The 17,872-nt window shown below is 49.1% G+C and overlaps 1 protein-coding gene across 1 annotated transcript in view; it reads right to left on the bottom strand.

The window, feature by feature from the left end:
* The window catches only part of COL4A2 (collagen, type IV, alpha 2), a 205,673-nt gene extending 187,801 nt beyond the window's left edge, over positions 1-17,872 (bottom strand). The window contains exons 1-3 of the mRNA XM_011933880.1: positions 17,821-17,872; positions 17,404-17,491; positions 17,228-17,282 (exon numbers count right to left, since the gene is read on the bottom strand). Coding sequence (XP_011789270.1) covers positions 17,228-17,282; positions 17,404-17,447 — 99 coding nt within the window. The 5' untranslated portion in view covers positions 17,448-17,491; positions 17,821-17,872. The remainder of the gene's footprint in view (positions 1-17,227; positions 17,283-17,403; positions 17,492-17,820) is intronic.

The raw sequence follows: 17,872 nt of genomic DNA, 5'->3' as shown, positions 1-17,872 counted from the left end.
CCCACCTCGGCCTCCCAAAGTGCTGGGATTACAGGCTTGAGCCACCGCGCCCGGCCAATTTCTGATTATTATTATGGACACATGTGGCCTAAACTCTGTTAAAAGGCTGAGCTAGGATGAATGGTGTAAGAAAGTCCATCTTTGTAGGGATGCAGATGTTTTCATACAGTCAGTTATGACGCCTCTTCTTCCCATCCTCTTTGTGCCTGTAAAGGCTGCTTTTGCCATGCTCAGGGTCGAGCTTGCTCTCAGCATGACGTGATCCTGGAAGGCTCAGTCCCACACGTCAAAAGATAAAGAGCTTTGTAAATGAGAGATTCCTTAACCCTTCCAAAGAATCAACAGATGAAAATCATCTTTCCCTCACCCAATTCCTAAAGCTGCATCAACCAGTAGGCAAGTGTAGGGTAGTCCTCACTGCGTTTTAAAGATTGGCAGGAGATTCCAGGGGCCGGCAGGCCCCACCTACACATTTTTCTGATTGCTAGAAAGCAACCATTCAAGGGAGAAACAGAATCCTGAGGCCAGAAGAGCCCTCCAGAGGCTGTCTTCTAGGACTTGCTGCTCACTGTGGCCCCCTGGGCAGCGGCACCACCATCAACATGGAAGCATTAGGAATGCAGAGTCCCAGGCGCCCCAGACCTGCCTGATCCAAATCGGCTGAGTCAAATGTGGATCAGTTCAGGCAGTGCTCCTCCGGCCCATCTCTTCTGACCCCCAGCCAGGACTGGGGCTTTGTGTCCAGCATGCTTTTTCATGGATGTAGGCGAAGAGACCTCCCCTCCTCTGTGGACTCAGATCCCTCTCCTTGTGGAAGTGCCTTCTCAGGCAAGCTCCTTCCTCCAGTAGCCTCAATACCAACAGCCCGGCAGGATAGGTCTCAAGAATGAGCAAGTCCAGTTATCACCCACGAGTGGGCATTGGTGGACAGTGACTACCACATTCAGGAACTGTGTGGTTTTGGCCACCAGACTACCTTTCATATTCTTACCCTTAACGTCCATGAAACTGAGTTTCTGGGAGTGCAAAGAAGGCCACTGGCCAACCTCTGCCTGCCCTGAAGAAAAGCACAGCTCAGCTCATAGACTGCTCACTGGCCAAATGCCTGGCTTCTCTTTGGGTTGAAGCTCAAGAAAAAAAAAAAAGCATGCTATTAAATTGAAATAGTTTGGCACTCTGTCTTGCAGTTGAAGCATATTTTGCATTAGTTTGACTTTGCAGATAAGCCAGTGTCTGTCTACCCAATAATTTTTTCGACTGTAATTCAAATCAAGTGAAACCAATGAGAGAGGAACCTTCAGCTGACCCAAGGTGCACATTTTTGAGGGTCATGCCTTTTGCACTGAGCATAATGATTTGTGTTGTGATTCTGAACAAAAAGTCCCCAAACCACTTAGCTTCGGTCCTGGCCAGGAATCTCGCCTTTCCCTGTCTCTTTCCTCCCACCAGCTCTGTCTATTGTGTGGCTTAGACTCCAGCTGCTACAGCAGATGCCCAGCTGGGCACTGGGGGCAGCGTGCCCATGGCTTGGTCCCTGTCCTCAGGGAGCCACCTGGAGCCTGTGCTTAGATTTGGTGTGGAGGAGGAAGCCCCTTTCCTTGGGAATTTTCTGACTTCACCTTTGCCTGCCCTCATTGTATGCAACACTGCAGGCAGCAGGTGGGGGAGGCTGGCACTAGGCATCCTGCATGCGCTCTCTGTCTAGAAGAGGAGCCCACAGGCTGGCTCCCAGCTTCCCAGACACTCATTCTCTTCAGCTCCAGGTTTTACAGCTGCAGAGACATCATATTTAGCATGCGTAACTCAAAAAATATAAAAGCAAACAGCAAGATAGGTGTGCGGCATCCACAGGGGGGCCCCTCATCGTGATGCCTGACATCATCTCAGGCAAGGGGCTGCCCGCAGATGTGCTCCTCCTCCCAGGCATCGGGGCATCACCTGGTTAGAGCTTCCTGACCATAGAGGGCGCAACAGAAATTCCAGAATCACCAGTGGGCCTCTGATGTCCAGTCATAGGAATCTAAGGCAGTGGGGCAGCAACAGGCCCTTGAACTCCAGGGAATGTAGCTCCCAACCCCTGTGGTATGAACGTCACGTGGACTGACACGCCCCCCTCAATCAGCTGCAAGTTTTCAGAGAATCAATGGATCCATATCTTTGTCTACTTGCTCCTCCTAGACTGTGCAACAGTGCATTGGCTGGGTTGGTTACAACAGTTGGTGTTGGGGGTCATGCCAAAGCCTTCAAAATGTAAAAAGGAGATGGAAACGTGCCCTTCGTTCCTGCTCTGGGCATCCGCCCTCCCGCTCCAGCTGACCTGACTCGGGCGGCCTCAGTAGTCTCTGATCATGCTGCCAGCTGCCCTTGCAGGGAAACCTTAACTATCTTGGGGTCTCCGTGGAAGAGTTAAATAATACACTGATTTAATAAAATTACTCCAGCATCTACGTGAAGGTCCCTGCACTGTGGGAGGATCTGGTGATGAATAAGCCAAGTTCTCAGCCCCCAGCAGCCTGAAGTGCAGCAGGGAAGGAGAAGGGCAGTGCCAGAGGTGGACACCGGCTCACTGTCTCCACTCTCCATCTTCTGACCCCAGTACCACAGGAAGAGGGGAGGCTGGTGACCATCAGTTTGGTGAAGCTGTAGGGAAGATCTAGGCCTGCACCTGATCACAGCCTCGTCTCACAGCTCCTCCCAGGGTTCTCCATATGTCTTCTCTCCTTGTCTTGATGCGTCCATCCCCTGTCCTCCTCCTGAGGAATCTCACGCAGCTCTGCGGCTCCAGTAACTGCTCTAGGAGAACTGCTCCAGGTCTGGTGCCTGTACTTGTATGGGCAACCCAGGACCTCACTCACTGGCTTCCCACCCAGACACCCGGTTCCCTCCTGGACAGTTTCCCATGCCTGTCCCAGAGGAAACCAACTCAGCGCGGCCCAAGCCAACTTCCTTTGGAAGAGTGGTGAACGTTTACCAGAAAGCAAAATAAACGTCAAGAGGAGAGGCATGGGCAAGCCGCCTCCGAGAGACAAAGAGGCAGGTCATCCCCAGGCTCTCTTCCCCCCCGCGCCTTCATCTGGACCTGGGCCTCGCATCGCCATTTCCGAAACTTCTTGGATTTGCAATTCCTGACATTAACCATTTGAAACCTGTCAACTAAAGAAACAAAACTGAGTTTAAAAATAAGAACTTAAAAAGTATAGCAGTGTTACTGAGGCTTAAAAAGGAAGAAAATTCTGCCACGTGCTACACCGTGGATGCATCTTCAGGACCGATACGGTTTGGCTCTGTGCCCCCACCCAAATCTCACCTTGAATTGTAATAACCCCACATGTCAAGAGTGGGGCCAGGTGGAGTTGACTGAATTATGGGGATGGTTTCCCCCATACTGTTCTCATGATAGTGAGTTCTCCTGAGATCTGATGGTTTTATAAGCATCTGACATTTCCCCTACTGGTACATTCTCTCTTTGCCTGGTGCCATCCATGTAAGACGTGATTTGCTCCTCCTTGCTATCTGCCATGATTGTGGGCTTTCTCCAGCCACGTGGAAATGTAAGTTGATTAAACCTCTTTCTTTTGTAAATCGCCCAGTCTTGGTTATGTCTTTATTAGCAGCGTGAACATGGACTAATACAAGGACATTATACTAAATGAAATAAGACAGTCACAAAAGGAAAAATGCTACATGATTCCACTTCTATGAGGTCCCTAGAGCAGTCACACTCAAAGTGACAGAAAGTAGAATAGATTAAAAGAGGGTGGGGGAAGGATGGGATGGAGAGTTATTTAATGCACATGGAATTTCTGTTTAGGATGATGAGCAAGTTCTGGAGATAGACAGTGGTGATACTTGCACAATAATGTAGTATGCTTAACGCCACTGAACTGTCACTTAAACATGGGTCAAATGGTAAATTTTATGTTATGTATATTTTACCACAATTTAAAACAATGAAAAAAGTATTAAAAATGGACACATTTGTAATATATATATAGCAATATATATACACACATATACATACTCTGTGTGTGTGTGTATATATATGTGTGTGTGTATATAATGTGACATTAATAAGATTATCTTCAGATGGTTAGTTTATAAACATTGTGTTTGTAAGGTAGGTGTTATATTGATAACATGCCAAGATTTTATTTTTTATTACAGGAAAGTTACCTAGTTTTTAAACACATGAAATATTTAGAAAGAATAAAGATCTAAGGTAATCTTTTTACATGTGAAAGACTAAGAAAAGCCCATGAAACAGGCCTTTTTTCTATGTTTATTCTTAGACACTCTAGTTAATTAAACCCAATGAGGAAGAAAAATCAACATGAAGGCAAAAATGTTGCCTGAATCAACAGTTGTAGCCTTTTGTTCTCTCTCACTGATGAGCTAGAAGTGTTGAAAGCGGAGAAGTTTTTGAAAGATGCTATAAAAAGGAGAAAAAGGCAACTTTTAAAATGGATGAATTCTATCTATCTATGATCTTTCCTTTTAAATACATTTATTTTCTTTGAGACACTGCTCTGTTTTTATATAAAAAGAAGCATACGGCCTCAGAGTTAGACTTTGTTCAGAGGGAACTAAACTTTGCAGTTATTTGAAATACCTGTCGGCGTCATCCCATTTCTTGTTCTAAAACTTCTAGGCAGGATTCAGTACTATTCTTAATTGCTTTTACTTCTTAAGTAAAGAATTCTTGGATTAAAAAAAAATCAAGCACCAGCATGACTAATCTGACTTCCTTCCCCTCCTGAGTGAAATAACTCATTTGTTTCTAGATCATTAAATTCCAACCAGGTGAGAAGCAGATAACAAATAACTCATGTTGGAGAGCAGAGAAATCGCCCAGAAATCACAGCACTGGGAGCCCAGGGGAGGTGCCAGTGGCACCCACGCGGCGGGGGGTCACCGTAGGGGGCCAATGACTGGGTCACCCAGTGCCCGGAGGTGACCTGGCAGTGCTACCCGCCAACCCCGCCTCGCCACCTTATGTAACGGGTTAGGACTGTTCCTGGGTTGTGCGGCTGCACCTGGCAAAAGGAGAGCCCAGGATGCGAGAACCAGAACCTTCAGGTGGACAGAGACACCTTCACAAAAGCCAAGGCAGACAGCTGAAAACTCACTGCGCCGTGTGCCTTAACTAGAAATGTGTTGACTTTTCCAACCTCTGGCGCCTTGAAGTGGGTAACCACAACACAACCTGATGTCTGCACATACCGGCAGGAAATCGACATATCACCAAAGATACACAATTTTGGCCTACTTGCTGCTAAGATTCCTTGTTTTATAACAGGAAGGAGGAGGCTGGACAATAAGAGCTGATGACTAAGACTAAGGAAATCCTGTCTGAGCTAAGACTGTCTTGGGAGGAGAAGGGAAGGGGGCGCTGAAATCTGGCGGGAACAGCTAGGAAAGGAAGGTGGATTTCAGACAGGAAAGGAGATCACCTCAGGTCCCTACTTGGTCTTGAATTGTAACTTGGATGCTTGTTACAATTAGGACAATTACCAAGTAAGGAAGAAAGGGAAGGAGGTAAGGTTCTTTCCTGAAATTTCCAGCGGGAATCTTCCTCAGGGAACCCACGCCTTGGCCTGACTCACCTGGCTGTTGGAGGGTATAGGCTAGTCTGGGAGGCCTTTCCATGCTAATCTGAGAAGCAGTTGCCCTGCTAGGAAATGGTATGGAGGGAAATCTTTCTGCTCTCTCAAGAAGGAAACTCTCTCCTAAGATTCTGTTTTGCATTTTTATATCATGTTGCCAAACCAAAGCCTCTTGAGTTTTCTTGCTTCACTAAATTATACCTGTGTCTCATGGTTATTTGAACCACTTGTTCTTTGTTTATAAGTGTTTCCATTTGTTTTGGAAACAAGTTAGTTACACCTTGACTGAACTTTAATTAATATTAAAATGTTTCCTTTGGGTGACATTTTCTAACCTTAAGGAAAATGGAAATAACCATCTCAAAGCATTAGGAAGGCACATCTCCACCAGTTCTCACTCAGCGACCACCTGCTCAGAGCCACCAAGACACCGTAGGGTCTCAGCACTCCAGGCACCAGAATTGTGAAGACCAGAACCTCCCCCTACAGGTCCCCCACACCCGCCAGTCCTGCTGGCCGGCTTCCTCCTGTCCCAGTACCATGGTTCCCAACAGTAACTCTAGTTAACTTGGACTTCACTCTCTGTTCAACTTCTCTAGGTAATGAGGATGAAGACCTAAAAAACAACAACCTAAAGCCAGGTAGACAAGAACTAGTGTTGATCAAGCACTGCAATGCTAAGATTGCTAAACTCTCTACAGCCAATTTCTTCTTGCTCCTCCAAGCACATGCATAAGAACTATTTTAACCCCAGTTTTAGAAATGTAACTACAGTGTAAAGAGTTGAATACTCACACCAACATCACCTGACCAGGCAGCAGCAAAAGCAGTTTCAAACCCAAGACCCAAGCTGGCCCTATTCCTGTGGGGCCCATGCTTGAGTCCTGACATTTCCTGTGAGCAGGGTGAGTGGGGTGACTCTCACAGATGCTTGCTGATGAGTACAACTGCACATGAGATCAATCGTACTGAAAGTCTCATATAGAATAAAGTGGCTCTCAAACAGTGAACGTCTGCAGGTTGCTGTCTTACCAGGAATAATCCCGGATGACATATTTAATGTAAAATTTGGTCAGACAGTTAGACAACCCTACACCATACATGTGCGCACACACACATGCACACACGCTGATCAGACTTCACGGTTCCTAGCTTGCCCTTGCTCTGACCAGACGTGAGTCCGTGGGAGGATGGACGTTCTAGAACTCGTGAGTGAATTATTCCTAGTAGCAATCAGACATGTTCATTTAATGAACGAATGTCACATACATGATACCACTGTGACCCTGGGACATAGTTTTTACTACTCCTGTTTACAGATGAAGACAAGCATTCTCAGAAAGGAAAAGTGACTTTTCCCAGTTGCTGGGCTCAAGCCCACAGGCTCCACCTCTTTCTAACAGACCACACCTGTCCTCCTGTTGGCCCATGGGGACGTCCCTGAAAAGCAGCAGCAGAAACACAAGGTAGTGAGAGAAGAGCCAGTGTAAGGAAGCTGGCATTGGTCTAGGGAAAATGGAATCCTCCTGTCTCTCTGTAGTGTCCCCTGGGTTTCCTGCACGTCTAAGATAATTTTAGGAAGGTCTCTTTTGCCCACAGGACTTCAGTAAGTCTTTCTCTAAATTAGGACTGGCAGCATTTTCCAACAGCCAAACACAAAGCTGTGTTTGCCCCTCCTTTTCCCCTTGACACGGCTGCTGCAGCATCTACCTTAGTGGCCTGGGGTTTTAAGCCAGACTTGCAGAGGGCCGGTTGGGGGTTTTGTCTGCAGGACTCTTGGTTCTACAGGTGAAATTGTCCCTTTGCCCATTCTCACGTATTTCTTGGTCATCCTTTAAGGGCCTCTCCTGAGTGCAGTCATCTCAGCCTTCATTTTTTTCAGAGTTCATGAGGGTACTCAGTCACCCTCGTGCCTCTGTCCAGTCTCTCTGCAGAAGGAATCCTAAAGAAACAGGTCTGTTTGATGCTCCCCAGAGGCAGAAATAGTCTCTTTCTGCCTTGGCTGTCCCCACAGAGAAAGAAACCAGGAGCATCCTCTGGCTAAGTGTGTGTGTGTGTGTGCGTGCATGTGTGAGGACGTGTGTGTAGGCAAGTGTACACCTGTTTCTGTGTGTGTGGGGGGTACAAGTGTGTCTCTACGTATGTATGTGCACGTGTGTCTCTGCGTGCATGTGTACATCCATGTGTATGTGCATGTGTGTGTGCGCATCTGTGTGTGTGGGGGGTGCAAGCGTGTGTCTACATGTGCGTGTGTGTCTATGTGTGTGTGTGTGTCTGTGTGTGTGTGGGGTGCAAGTGTGTGCATCTGTGTGTCTATGTGCATGTGTGTGTACATCTGTGTGTCCATATGTGTGTGGGTTGTGTGTGTCTATATGTGCATGTGTGTCTATTGCATGTGTATGTTTGTGCATCTGGATGTGTGTGGGGTGTAAGTGTGTGTCTATATGTAGATGTGTGTTTCTGTATGTGTGTGCTGGGTGCATGTGTCTATGTGCATGCATGTGTGTGCATCTGTGTGTGTGTATGTGGGTACAGGGTGCATACGTATGTGTGTGTTCTCTCTCTCTTTTATCTCTATCATCTATCTCTGTATATTCCATGTAGACTGATAACATTTTCTGCATATAATATACATATCTATGTTTTACATATACAACAACTTATGTATTTTAGACGTGTATATATATTTGGTGGCTGGGGTTTATTCACCTAGCCAGTGGTTAAAAGCAGAGTTTTAGAATCAGCAAGTTCTAGGTTTCACTCCCCACTTTGTTCCTACTGACCCTACCAGGTGCCTTCCGGCACATGCCTCAGTTTATCCATCTGTGAACCCTCCATGGCTTAGAACAGTTTCTAGCCCTAGTGGCTCAGCAAACAAGTGTTGCTGTGTTTCTTCCCAGGGTGTTTTAGCTGCTCCGAGAGGTTCTGGAAGTATCTTCAGAGATGCTCTCTTAGGTTTGGTTCTGGTGATCCCACAAAGAATCTCCCAGGGGACCCCTTCCTTTCACCCAATCTGGAGCCATATCACTGGAAGGCGGGGAGGACAGAGGGGGAAGGAGGGCTGGGCTGGTGGACCCAGTGCCATTGCGTCGCTGCGATACTCCTTCTCGACACGTTTGCAATGACTGCACCACGGCTGCTAATCAGCATCTCCTTCTAATCAGCATTTCCTTCTAATCAGCATCTCCTTTATCTCACGGACAAACCACAGCTTCTGACGCAGTCCAGGGCGTGTGTTTGACCCTGTGCATGAACAGAAACCCTTTCCCGGATCTCACAGGGTCCCATTACTCCATAGTCAGGGATCCAAAAACACTCAACATGCAGAAAAATATTGTTATATAATATCTACCAGGTACCAGATAATCAGTCCATGAAATTCAAAAACACACATTCTTCTCTAATTCCCACATGGGAGATCACTGAACTGGGTAAAAGCAACAAAACAGGAATTCTATGGGTGGGGCTGAAACAATCCCCAGGAAAAAATGCAAATCTTTCAGACTGATCCACTATCCCTTTATCATCATATACAGCTAGTTTTATCCAGTGGGAGAAAGCAGATAATTTGGGAAAAAAAACCCACAGTAAGAATAAATACATTTTAATCTCATCTTTTATTAATAGTTCCATGACTGTACTCCTCATCCAAAGGATTTGCTTGCATTGCTGCCAACTAACTGCATTTATTTATGTAACAAGTTCTGTTGACGGCCCACTGTATTTCAGGCCTCAGGCAGATAAAGGTACCCGGGAATCATTCCATGAGGGCCGATGCAAGATGCCCTGAACTTGGACTGTGGGAACAGCAATGTCAGCTAAGGAAGACATGTTTCTGGGAGAAAAAGTGGATGATGGCAGGGCGCGGTGGCTCATGCCTGTCATCCCAGCACTTTGGGAGGCTGAGGCAGGTGGATCACCTGAGGTTAGGAGTTCGAGACCAGCCTGGCCAACACGGTAAAACCTGTCTCTACTAAAAATACACAAATTAGCTGGGAATGGTGGCTTGTGCCTGTAATCCCAGCTACTTGGAAGGCCGAGGCAGGAGAATTGCTTGAACCCAGGAGGCAGAAGTTGCAGGGAGCCGAGATCACGCCACTGCACTCCAGTCTGGGTGATGGAGCGAAATTCTGTCTCAAAAACGAAAACAAACAAACAAACAAAAAGGTGGATGGTGGGTGAAGACAAATGTTTCAAGTCTATGGGAGTTACAATCATGACTTATAATCCTTGATCCTAAAGAATATAAAATCCTATCCGTGGAGAAGACGCTTTAGCTAGACCCTGAAATGGGCCTCAATTGCAAAGGACAGAGGCCCCAGCCATGTGCAAGTGTGTGATACCTGCTGCGGGTCACCTGGTAGAAAGGGACAGGCCATCCTTATCCCCCAGAGACTAAGGCCTGGAGTGCAGACAGGGTGTGCAGAGCAGAACTGGCAGGGGCCAGGCAGAGGTGGCTCCGCCCATGCTTCTCATTTCCAGTTATCAATGGCAGGGAGAAGACAGGCAACCATGCAAAGCAACAGCCACTGGCCACTGGCCATCCTCATTCTGGGCCCCTTTCCCTTGGCCCCTAATTAACACAGAAGCTGTGGCCACTGAGAGGCTGGGACTCCGAATCCCACTGCCATGGCCTGCAGCAATGCAAAACTATGGCACATTTTTGTAAAAACTAAGAAATTAACATTGGTACAAAAATTAACATTATCACATTGAACTGCAGACTCCACTAGAATCTCACCAGTTTTTCCACTAGTGTAGTTTTTCTGTCCCAGGACCCGCCCCAGGACTCGCCCCAGGACACCACACTGCACTTAAAAGGAGGTTTTACCAAAAAGCTTGTTGCTTCAAAAGCCAGCCTCATCCAAGGCAACAGAAGACACTGAAGCAGAGCACTCAGAAGCCACATGTGCAGGCAGCCTAAGTCCTCCACCAGCCACCTGCCAGCTGCCCGTCCCTGTGGCCCATGGGGTTTCCTAAGCAGGCGGGAAGGGGGCTCCCATTCTGTGCTGCCCAGGAGGGCACGAAGGTACTGCCTGATGCGTTCCTAAGGGTGAGCGGGTGTGGGCAGCACCGGGCTCCTCCACAGTCATGTTTTCTGTCCTTGCAGCAACACTCTAATACAAGCCTGCCCTTCCATCATGGGCTCAGGAAGCAACGGAGCAGCCATTTCCCACCCCAGGGACGAAGAGGCCCCATGACAGCTCCACCAGGCCTCCCACGCGGTGCCGAGAAACTCCACAGGGAAACCTCCTCATCTTCATAAATGACTCCAACCGCGGCCAGGGGACAAAAATCCCTTTACTCAGGCTTCGCTTGGGTCTACCTCTCCTATATTTTCCACTCAGTGAAAGGGACTTCTGTTCACTTTATTAGAGAAAAGAATGGGAGCAACATTTTCCTCTTGCTGCCAACATCTGCTCACTTGAGAGTGGCTGTTTTTCAGCCTTCTCCACGCACTTGTCCATCTGACTCATGCACACCAAATGTGACTGGCTGATGACTTCTGGGAGCATTTTAAAATTCTGAAGCAATTGAGATTTGCAGAAGAGTTGCAAAGAGAGTACAGAGAGTCCCTGTATACGCTGCACCCAGACATCATGATGTCATACTGACATTTTTTTTTTTTTTTTTTTTTTGAGACGGAGTCTCGCTCTGTCGCCCAGGCTGGAGTGCAGTGGCCGGATCTCAGCTCACTGCAAGCTCTGCCTCCCGGGTTCGCGCCATTCTCCTGCCTCAGCCTCCCGGAGTAGCTGGGACTACAGGCGCCCGCTACCTCGCCCGGCTAGTTTTTGTATTTTTTTAGTAGAGACGGGGTTTCACCATGTTAGCCTGGATGGTCTCGATCTCCTGACCTCGTGATCCGCCCGTCTTGGCCTCCCAAAGTGCTGGGATTACAGGCTTGAGCCACCGCGCCCGGCCTCATATTGACATTTTATAAAACTATGGCACATTTTTGTAAAAACTAAGAAACTAACATTGGTACAGAAATTGACATTATCACATTGAACTGCAGACTCCACTAGAATCTCACCAGTTTTTCTACTAGTGTAGTTTTTCTGTCCCAGGACCCCCCCAGAATACCACACTGCACTTAAAAGGAGCAGGTTGTACCAAAAAGCTTGTTGCTTCAAAAGTCAGCCTCATCCAAGGCAACAGAAGACACTGAAGCAGAGCACTCAGGAGCCAGCCAGGAGCTCAGGAGACAGAGGACGGGCTGGAATCCAGCACCCGGGTAGGAGCCTGCTGGGTGGATATGGGCTGCTCGCACTTCTTCTGAAATTCACTCTCTGACCACATCAACAGGACTGGAGACACCCATGAAGTCTCCCTAAAATTAGACACTGCCTTCTTCTTTCATGGGTAACCAAAATAAAAATTACAGTCCTCCAGAGTCACCAATGAACTCAAGAGCAGTGAGACACTTAGGCCGTCACCTGTCCTGAGAGGGACTCATTAACTGAAGGGAGTGGCCACCAAAGGGAAACATCAAGAGGGGACTATCCAGGAACTCTGTCCTTTCTCTCATCTCAACTGAGAAGTGTCACATATTTACTGGATTCCAGAAGCTTCTCGACACCATGAAGATAAAAAGTCCCATGTGGCATATTGATTTCTAAGCGAGGTCCTGGTGCAGGCCGGATAAATTCTATTCTGGAGCGTATCTGGAAGGGCTTTCTATCCCCAGCATCACAGCGGAGACCTCAGCTCACCCGCACAGGTCTTAGCACACCTGCACAGCCCAGCCCTCTCCGCTGACTCTCTAACTTACTCATGGTATCTTGATCACCTGAGAGATCCATACCCACAACATTCTCTTCCAGGCTCCAGCGCCAAAGCACGTGAAGTGTCTTGCCCTGAAGTCAGAACCTGGTTAGCAACAGGCTGGATTAGACTTCATGGCCTCTCAAGACTATTGTGTCATTCCTGGTCCCTGATTCACAAGCTCAATCAGCCAAGGCCGGGGGTTGCAGACACTGCCTCCCACCTTCAGCAGTGATCACACAAGCAGACACCAGCAGACACAAAGCAAGAGGCCAGTTTCAGAGCTTTCTCTTAACCCTCTAATCAAAGACAAACATTCTTCTTCAGATAAAAAGAATGAGACATTCCCAAACCACTTGCTAGGTGGTGATCTCTTCATTACATTATCGACAGTGTTGAAAAGTTAAATCTCCACGGCACTTAGTTTTTCCCCTGAGTTTCTCTATTATTTAAACTACACACTCATTTTCTTTCCCTCTCCCCAGAAACACAATTAAACACAGTCCTTTGATTTTTATTATTTCAGCAAAATCTTTTTTTCTATTCTAGAACCTTTTCCTTGATCTTTACCTCTCTCTGATTGTAAACATAGCCGCCTGGTCATGCAAAGCCTGTTTCCTCTCCTGCGCTTTCCGGTTTGCCCTTCCTACCCACCTCTCGTTCTGGGATGCTGTTGACAAATCTCTGCTATTATTTATCGTGGCTACGTCCTGCAAGCCACCCATGGAGGAAGACTTAGCCTCCAGAGAGCTGAGATACACTTGTTTATCCACGAGCGGAGGAGGAACCCCGTGCTCTTCTCTTCCTCTCAGAGGGCCATCTTTTGAGCAACAGAGCTTCAGCTCCAGGAAATGTAGGAAAGAACTGTCCTTCCTGATCCTTACAGACAGCTCTGGGCCTCACGCGGCACTGAACATCTCTTCCCTGTTCCAAAGTCTGCGGAAAGGACTTGCCACTGCAGCTGCTGGCTTGGAGGGCAAGGAAGGCGGTGGCAGCCAACAGGAAGGTCAGGTGAATTTCCTGGGGCTGGAGCCCCGAGGACAGCCTGGAAACTAAGCTGCAGGCAGGCGCCCTGCACTGATACCTACGTGAACCCATGTCTTTGTGGCCCCAGGTTCCGGGCAGAGGTCCTCAGGTGACCGCCCAGCCGGCTGCATATTTGATCCCTCAGGCTGCTGCCAGCCTCTGGAGATAGGTGACAATGCTCACAGCGGCTACAGTGAGTGCTTTTAAGCCTCCAGAAGGTTAGAACAGGCAGCCGAGGGGATGTCCCTTAAACAGGCCCAGGGATACCTCCTGGCACCCGGGCTGTGCCAGACCCTCCAAGGCACTTCACATGCACCCACACACCTCACAGCACTCCCATCTATGAGGTGGGTGGGATGAGTGACACCTCCGTTTTGGGGGAGAGAACTAGGATGCAGAGGCTTGCTGAGGACCCACCCTAGGCGGCAGCCCCTCAGTTGCCCACCAAACTGAGAACTGCACCCCGTCACCTGCCTCAAGTCTGGGATGGGACCCCTGTGTCACACTGCCTTACACGAAGGCACTCTGTGCATCTTGGCACTGCATTCAAACAAGGGCACCTTTAGAAAAGGCACCCTGGACAGTAGGGAGTGTGCCCTGAGATGCCCACACAAAGCACTTGGGTTCACACTGAGTCCAGAGCCCAGGCTGCCCCATGTGATTTCAGCTTCCTTTCCTCCCTTTGGGAAAGGTCTTGCTTCTCTCCTTCACTCGGTGCCCCTGATCCTCAGAGTGGGAGAAGCAGAGGAGGAAGGAGGGGGAGAGCCTGCTTCCTAGGAATCAGTGCCAGCTGCACTTAGTCCAAGGTCAAGACCAAGGAGAAAGCACCCACACCCCAGGAGACTCAAAGACTGAAACTCAGGAGTGCCAAACTCCTGGCCACCTTTCAGGCCTTGGAAGCTCAGTATGGAGGAAGAGGCCTGGGTTCTAATCCGTTTCATTCAGTTACAAAGACAGGAACCTTGGGCAAGGGCTGCAAACCCTTTGTGCCTTTTCTCACCTGTAAAATGGGGGTAATAATAGTTACCTAGCTCATCAGTGTGCTTTCTTGTGAGGATTAGAAGCATTAGTACAGAGAAATCGGCACACAGGAAGTGCCCAGTAAGTAATCACCCAGGCTCTTCACTACCCATCCTAGCTGCTTCTGAAACAAAACTCTTTAAGAACAAAACTCTTCCAGGACCGGGCGGCAGCCCTTTTCCTGAACTGACCTACCCAGGAAAGAGTCCTTGCCATAATTAAGAAAAATCTTTAAGTTTTCTTAATTGATACAATATAGTTGAAAATTGAAACATTATTTCATGAGAAACAGTCATTAAAGCCAGTGGTTACCAAGAAGTGAGTAAGCCGAAAACCGGCCCCTTGTTGAACATAACAAACTACAAGTCTCTTAACAACACATATTAGTAGGTCCCTAGTAAAATGATTAAAAAGATCTATTTTTATTTGTTGAGTTAGAATCTAAATTCCAGGGAAATGAAGTGAATTGGCAAGTAATGTCAACTGCCTCTCAACCCAGTACTCTAGCTCAGTGGTTCCCAGATTCTGGTATCATGTGGGAAGGCGGAGTCCTGGACTCCACCCCGGAATGTCTGACCAGAAGGTCTGAGATGGGGACTGACTTCTTAACAAGCCTTTCCAGGTGATTTATGTCTGGGGGTCTAAGGCGCCTGCACTTTGAGAAGCTTTGCTGGGCAATCAATGTTCTTGGTCCCATCCCAAGATCAAAGAGTCAAAGAGACTGAGGGTGAGCTTGCAGCATTGATGAGGTTTTGGGGAGGAACAGAGGCATCCTACCTGCCTTAGGGTACTTGGCCTCTGTAAGAAGCCGTACTTCTTCAGAGTATGGAAACTGAGGCTCCGAATTTAAGAAATTAGGGCAGAGCTATGTTTAGTATCTAGGGTTTTTTGTTGTTGTTGTTGTTATTTTTTTTTTTGTTTTGTTTTGTTCTGTTTTTAGACAGTCTTGCTCTGTCTCCCAGACTGGAGTGCAGTGGGGCTATTTCGACTCACTGTAACCTCCGTCTCCTGGGTTCAAGGAATTCTTAAGCCTCAGCCTCCTGAGTAGCTGGAATTACAGGCACGTGCCAACATGCCTGGCTAATTTTTTGTATTTTAGTAGATACAGGGTTTTACTGTGTTTCTTCCAGGGTGGTCTCGAACTCCTGAGCTCAGGCAATCCGCAGGCCTCAGCCTCCCAAACTGCTAAGATTACAGGCGTGAGCCGCCGCGCCCAGGCTAATACCTAGGTTTTTTGAAGACCTAGGTGGTTGGTGGTCTTTCCACCAATTTTAGGATGAGTTCACAGAAGAATTCCTGGGACTCCCACCACCCTTAAGGAAATTATAAACATATGGAAATTATAAAAGTGGCTCTAGCAGACAAAGGGATGCGGGTGTCAGTACAACCAAAGCACACACAGCCCGATTCGGTATTTTCTAGGGATGGCCCCCTTCTTTGAGTGTGTGTGCGTGCGCGTGCATGCACTGCTTCTGGTTCATAAATCTGAGACAAGTCTTACACGCAGTACAGACATGTGCATTAGAATTCACAGGGTCACTGGGCTAGTTCAAATATCTAGGTTCTGATCTTAAGTCGGGGCTGGGACGGAGAGACACAACTGAACTGGAAGAAAACTTTGGCCTGGAGTATACTCTGGTCAAAGTCTCCGAGTCCTCCTCTTACTTCCCAACCTGGGCTTTGAACCGGAGTCAACAGCAGCGGACAAGTAAAGGTAGCAGCTCTTTCCCAAGTGAGAGTAGCTCCTCATCACTCACTGCCCTTAAAATCCTGGTTTGTTTTCCATTAGGGCAGAACGACGTAAAAACAACAGAATTCAAATGAAATCATTAACACCTTTCCCCTTTGTTCCTGCGAGCTGCTCTGGCACAGTGCGCGCTGAGGAGGGTGGGGTCGTTTCCAGGAGGAATCTGCCTGGGCCCTGGCTGCCACTACGCCACAGGCCACAGTAAGGCGAGGAGGGGCAGCCGACATCTCGAAAGCTCCCTACGCTTCCAGCTCCTGTCTGAACATTTGAGTACTGCACTAAATTCACCCACCAAACCTGTTCATTTTAGCCATGGTTACATAAAGCTCCGTAAAAGTGGCTCCTACTCTTTCAACAAAACGTATAAAATGTACAAAGCCTCTCGCAGCGCAGTGGGCAACTGCACCCACGGTATCGGCAGGGCTGTGCATGGCCGGCGTGGGGGGCAGGCTCCGCGAACAGGGTCCCAGAGTGGCGCCCGGAGCAGATCTTCCAGGGCCGGAACAGGACTTGGGAGAAAACGCGGCTCTTCTGCCATTGTTCCCTCGCAATGGTTCAATTCAAACAATACTAAGGTTGTCTTGTTCGCCTCCTCGCCCCGCCCCTTTACCCAGAGACTCCCATTTAACAACACAAAAAAACCCTCAGCCCGTGACAGAGCCTCCCCACCAGCTCCCGAGTTCCAGGAAAACTTTTTTCGCCCTGAGCCTGGCGTCTCACTGCCAAGTGACTGACATTCTTTCCTGGCCTCTACGGCTGCGGCTTTTCCCAAAGCAACGAAAACGGTGCCTCCGGCTACAATTTAAGTTCTCAGCTCCCTTGAAAGGGCCGATGCCTGCAAAGCACAGGATTGACGCGCGGAGCCCACGGGAAGGAAAGGCGGAAAGCACGATGAGGGAAGAGCAAGCTTTCTCAGAACCCGGGTGGGCAGGCTGGCGAACACCCACACTCTCACACACACACTCGGGAGCGCACGGACGAGCCGCCTTCCCCAAGGCCACTCAAACGTCCCAACCATTACTCGGGCGCGCAAGTCCAAGCGCGTGGAGTGGGAGCCAGGACTTACCGCCAAGACGCCCTGGGCAAGGAACCCCACGGTCACTGTCGCCAGCAGCAGCCACCTGCACGAGAAAGGGAGAAAGAGGCACGTGAACGTGCGGGCCCGGCTTGTCAGTCCCCGAGAGTTACGGGGCAGGGTCCATGCGCGGGGGACCCACGGAGACCAGGCAGAAAGTCGCTTACCGCCGTAGGGCAGGGCCGGCCACCGCGCGCTGGTCTCTCCCCATGCGGGCGGTTTGTCCACTCTGGGCCCCGGTCAGTCCCTCTTAGCCTGGAGGCGAGAGACAAAGCGAGTTTAGCGCAGGATGAGGGACGCAGCCATCCTCACCGTTGGTATCCGTCCGCGAGACGCGGGGACGGCGCGGTGCGCCCCCCGCATGCAGGGGTGACCAGAAGGCCGTCCCCCAACGACCCGGAAAGAAGGAGAGCCTCCTGTTAGGCCCCTGGGGGTGCTGCCTGGCCGAGGAGCTCGGTCTCCGCTCCCCCACCCTCCCCCTTTCTACTCCCAAGCACGAGAGCGTGCAGCCCTAGCCTGCACAGGGCGCTCCAACCCGGTGCTCTCGGGCCGGGGTCTGGGCGCCGCTCGGGGGTCGCTCTCACCTCAGCGTCGGCTTCAGGGGCTGCTGCCCGCGCGCATTGGCCCTTCCAGAAG

Source organism: Colobus angolensis, unplaced genomic scaffold (assembly GCF_000951035.1).
Source record: "Colobus angolensis palliatus isolate OR3802 unplaced genomic scaffold, Cang.pa_1.0 Scaffold13, whole genome shotgun sequence".
Taxonomy (NCBI): Eukaryota; Metazoa; Chordata; class Mammalia; order Primates; family Cercopithecidae; genus Colobus; species Colobus angolensis.
This window is presented reverse-complemented; position numbering and strand designations above follow the sequence as displayed.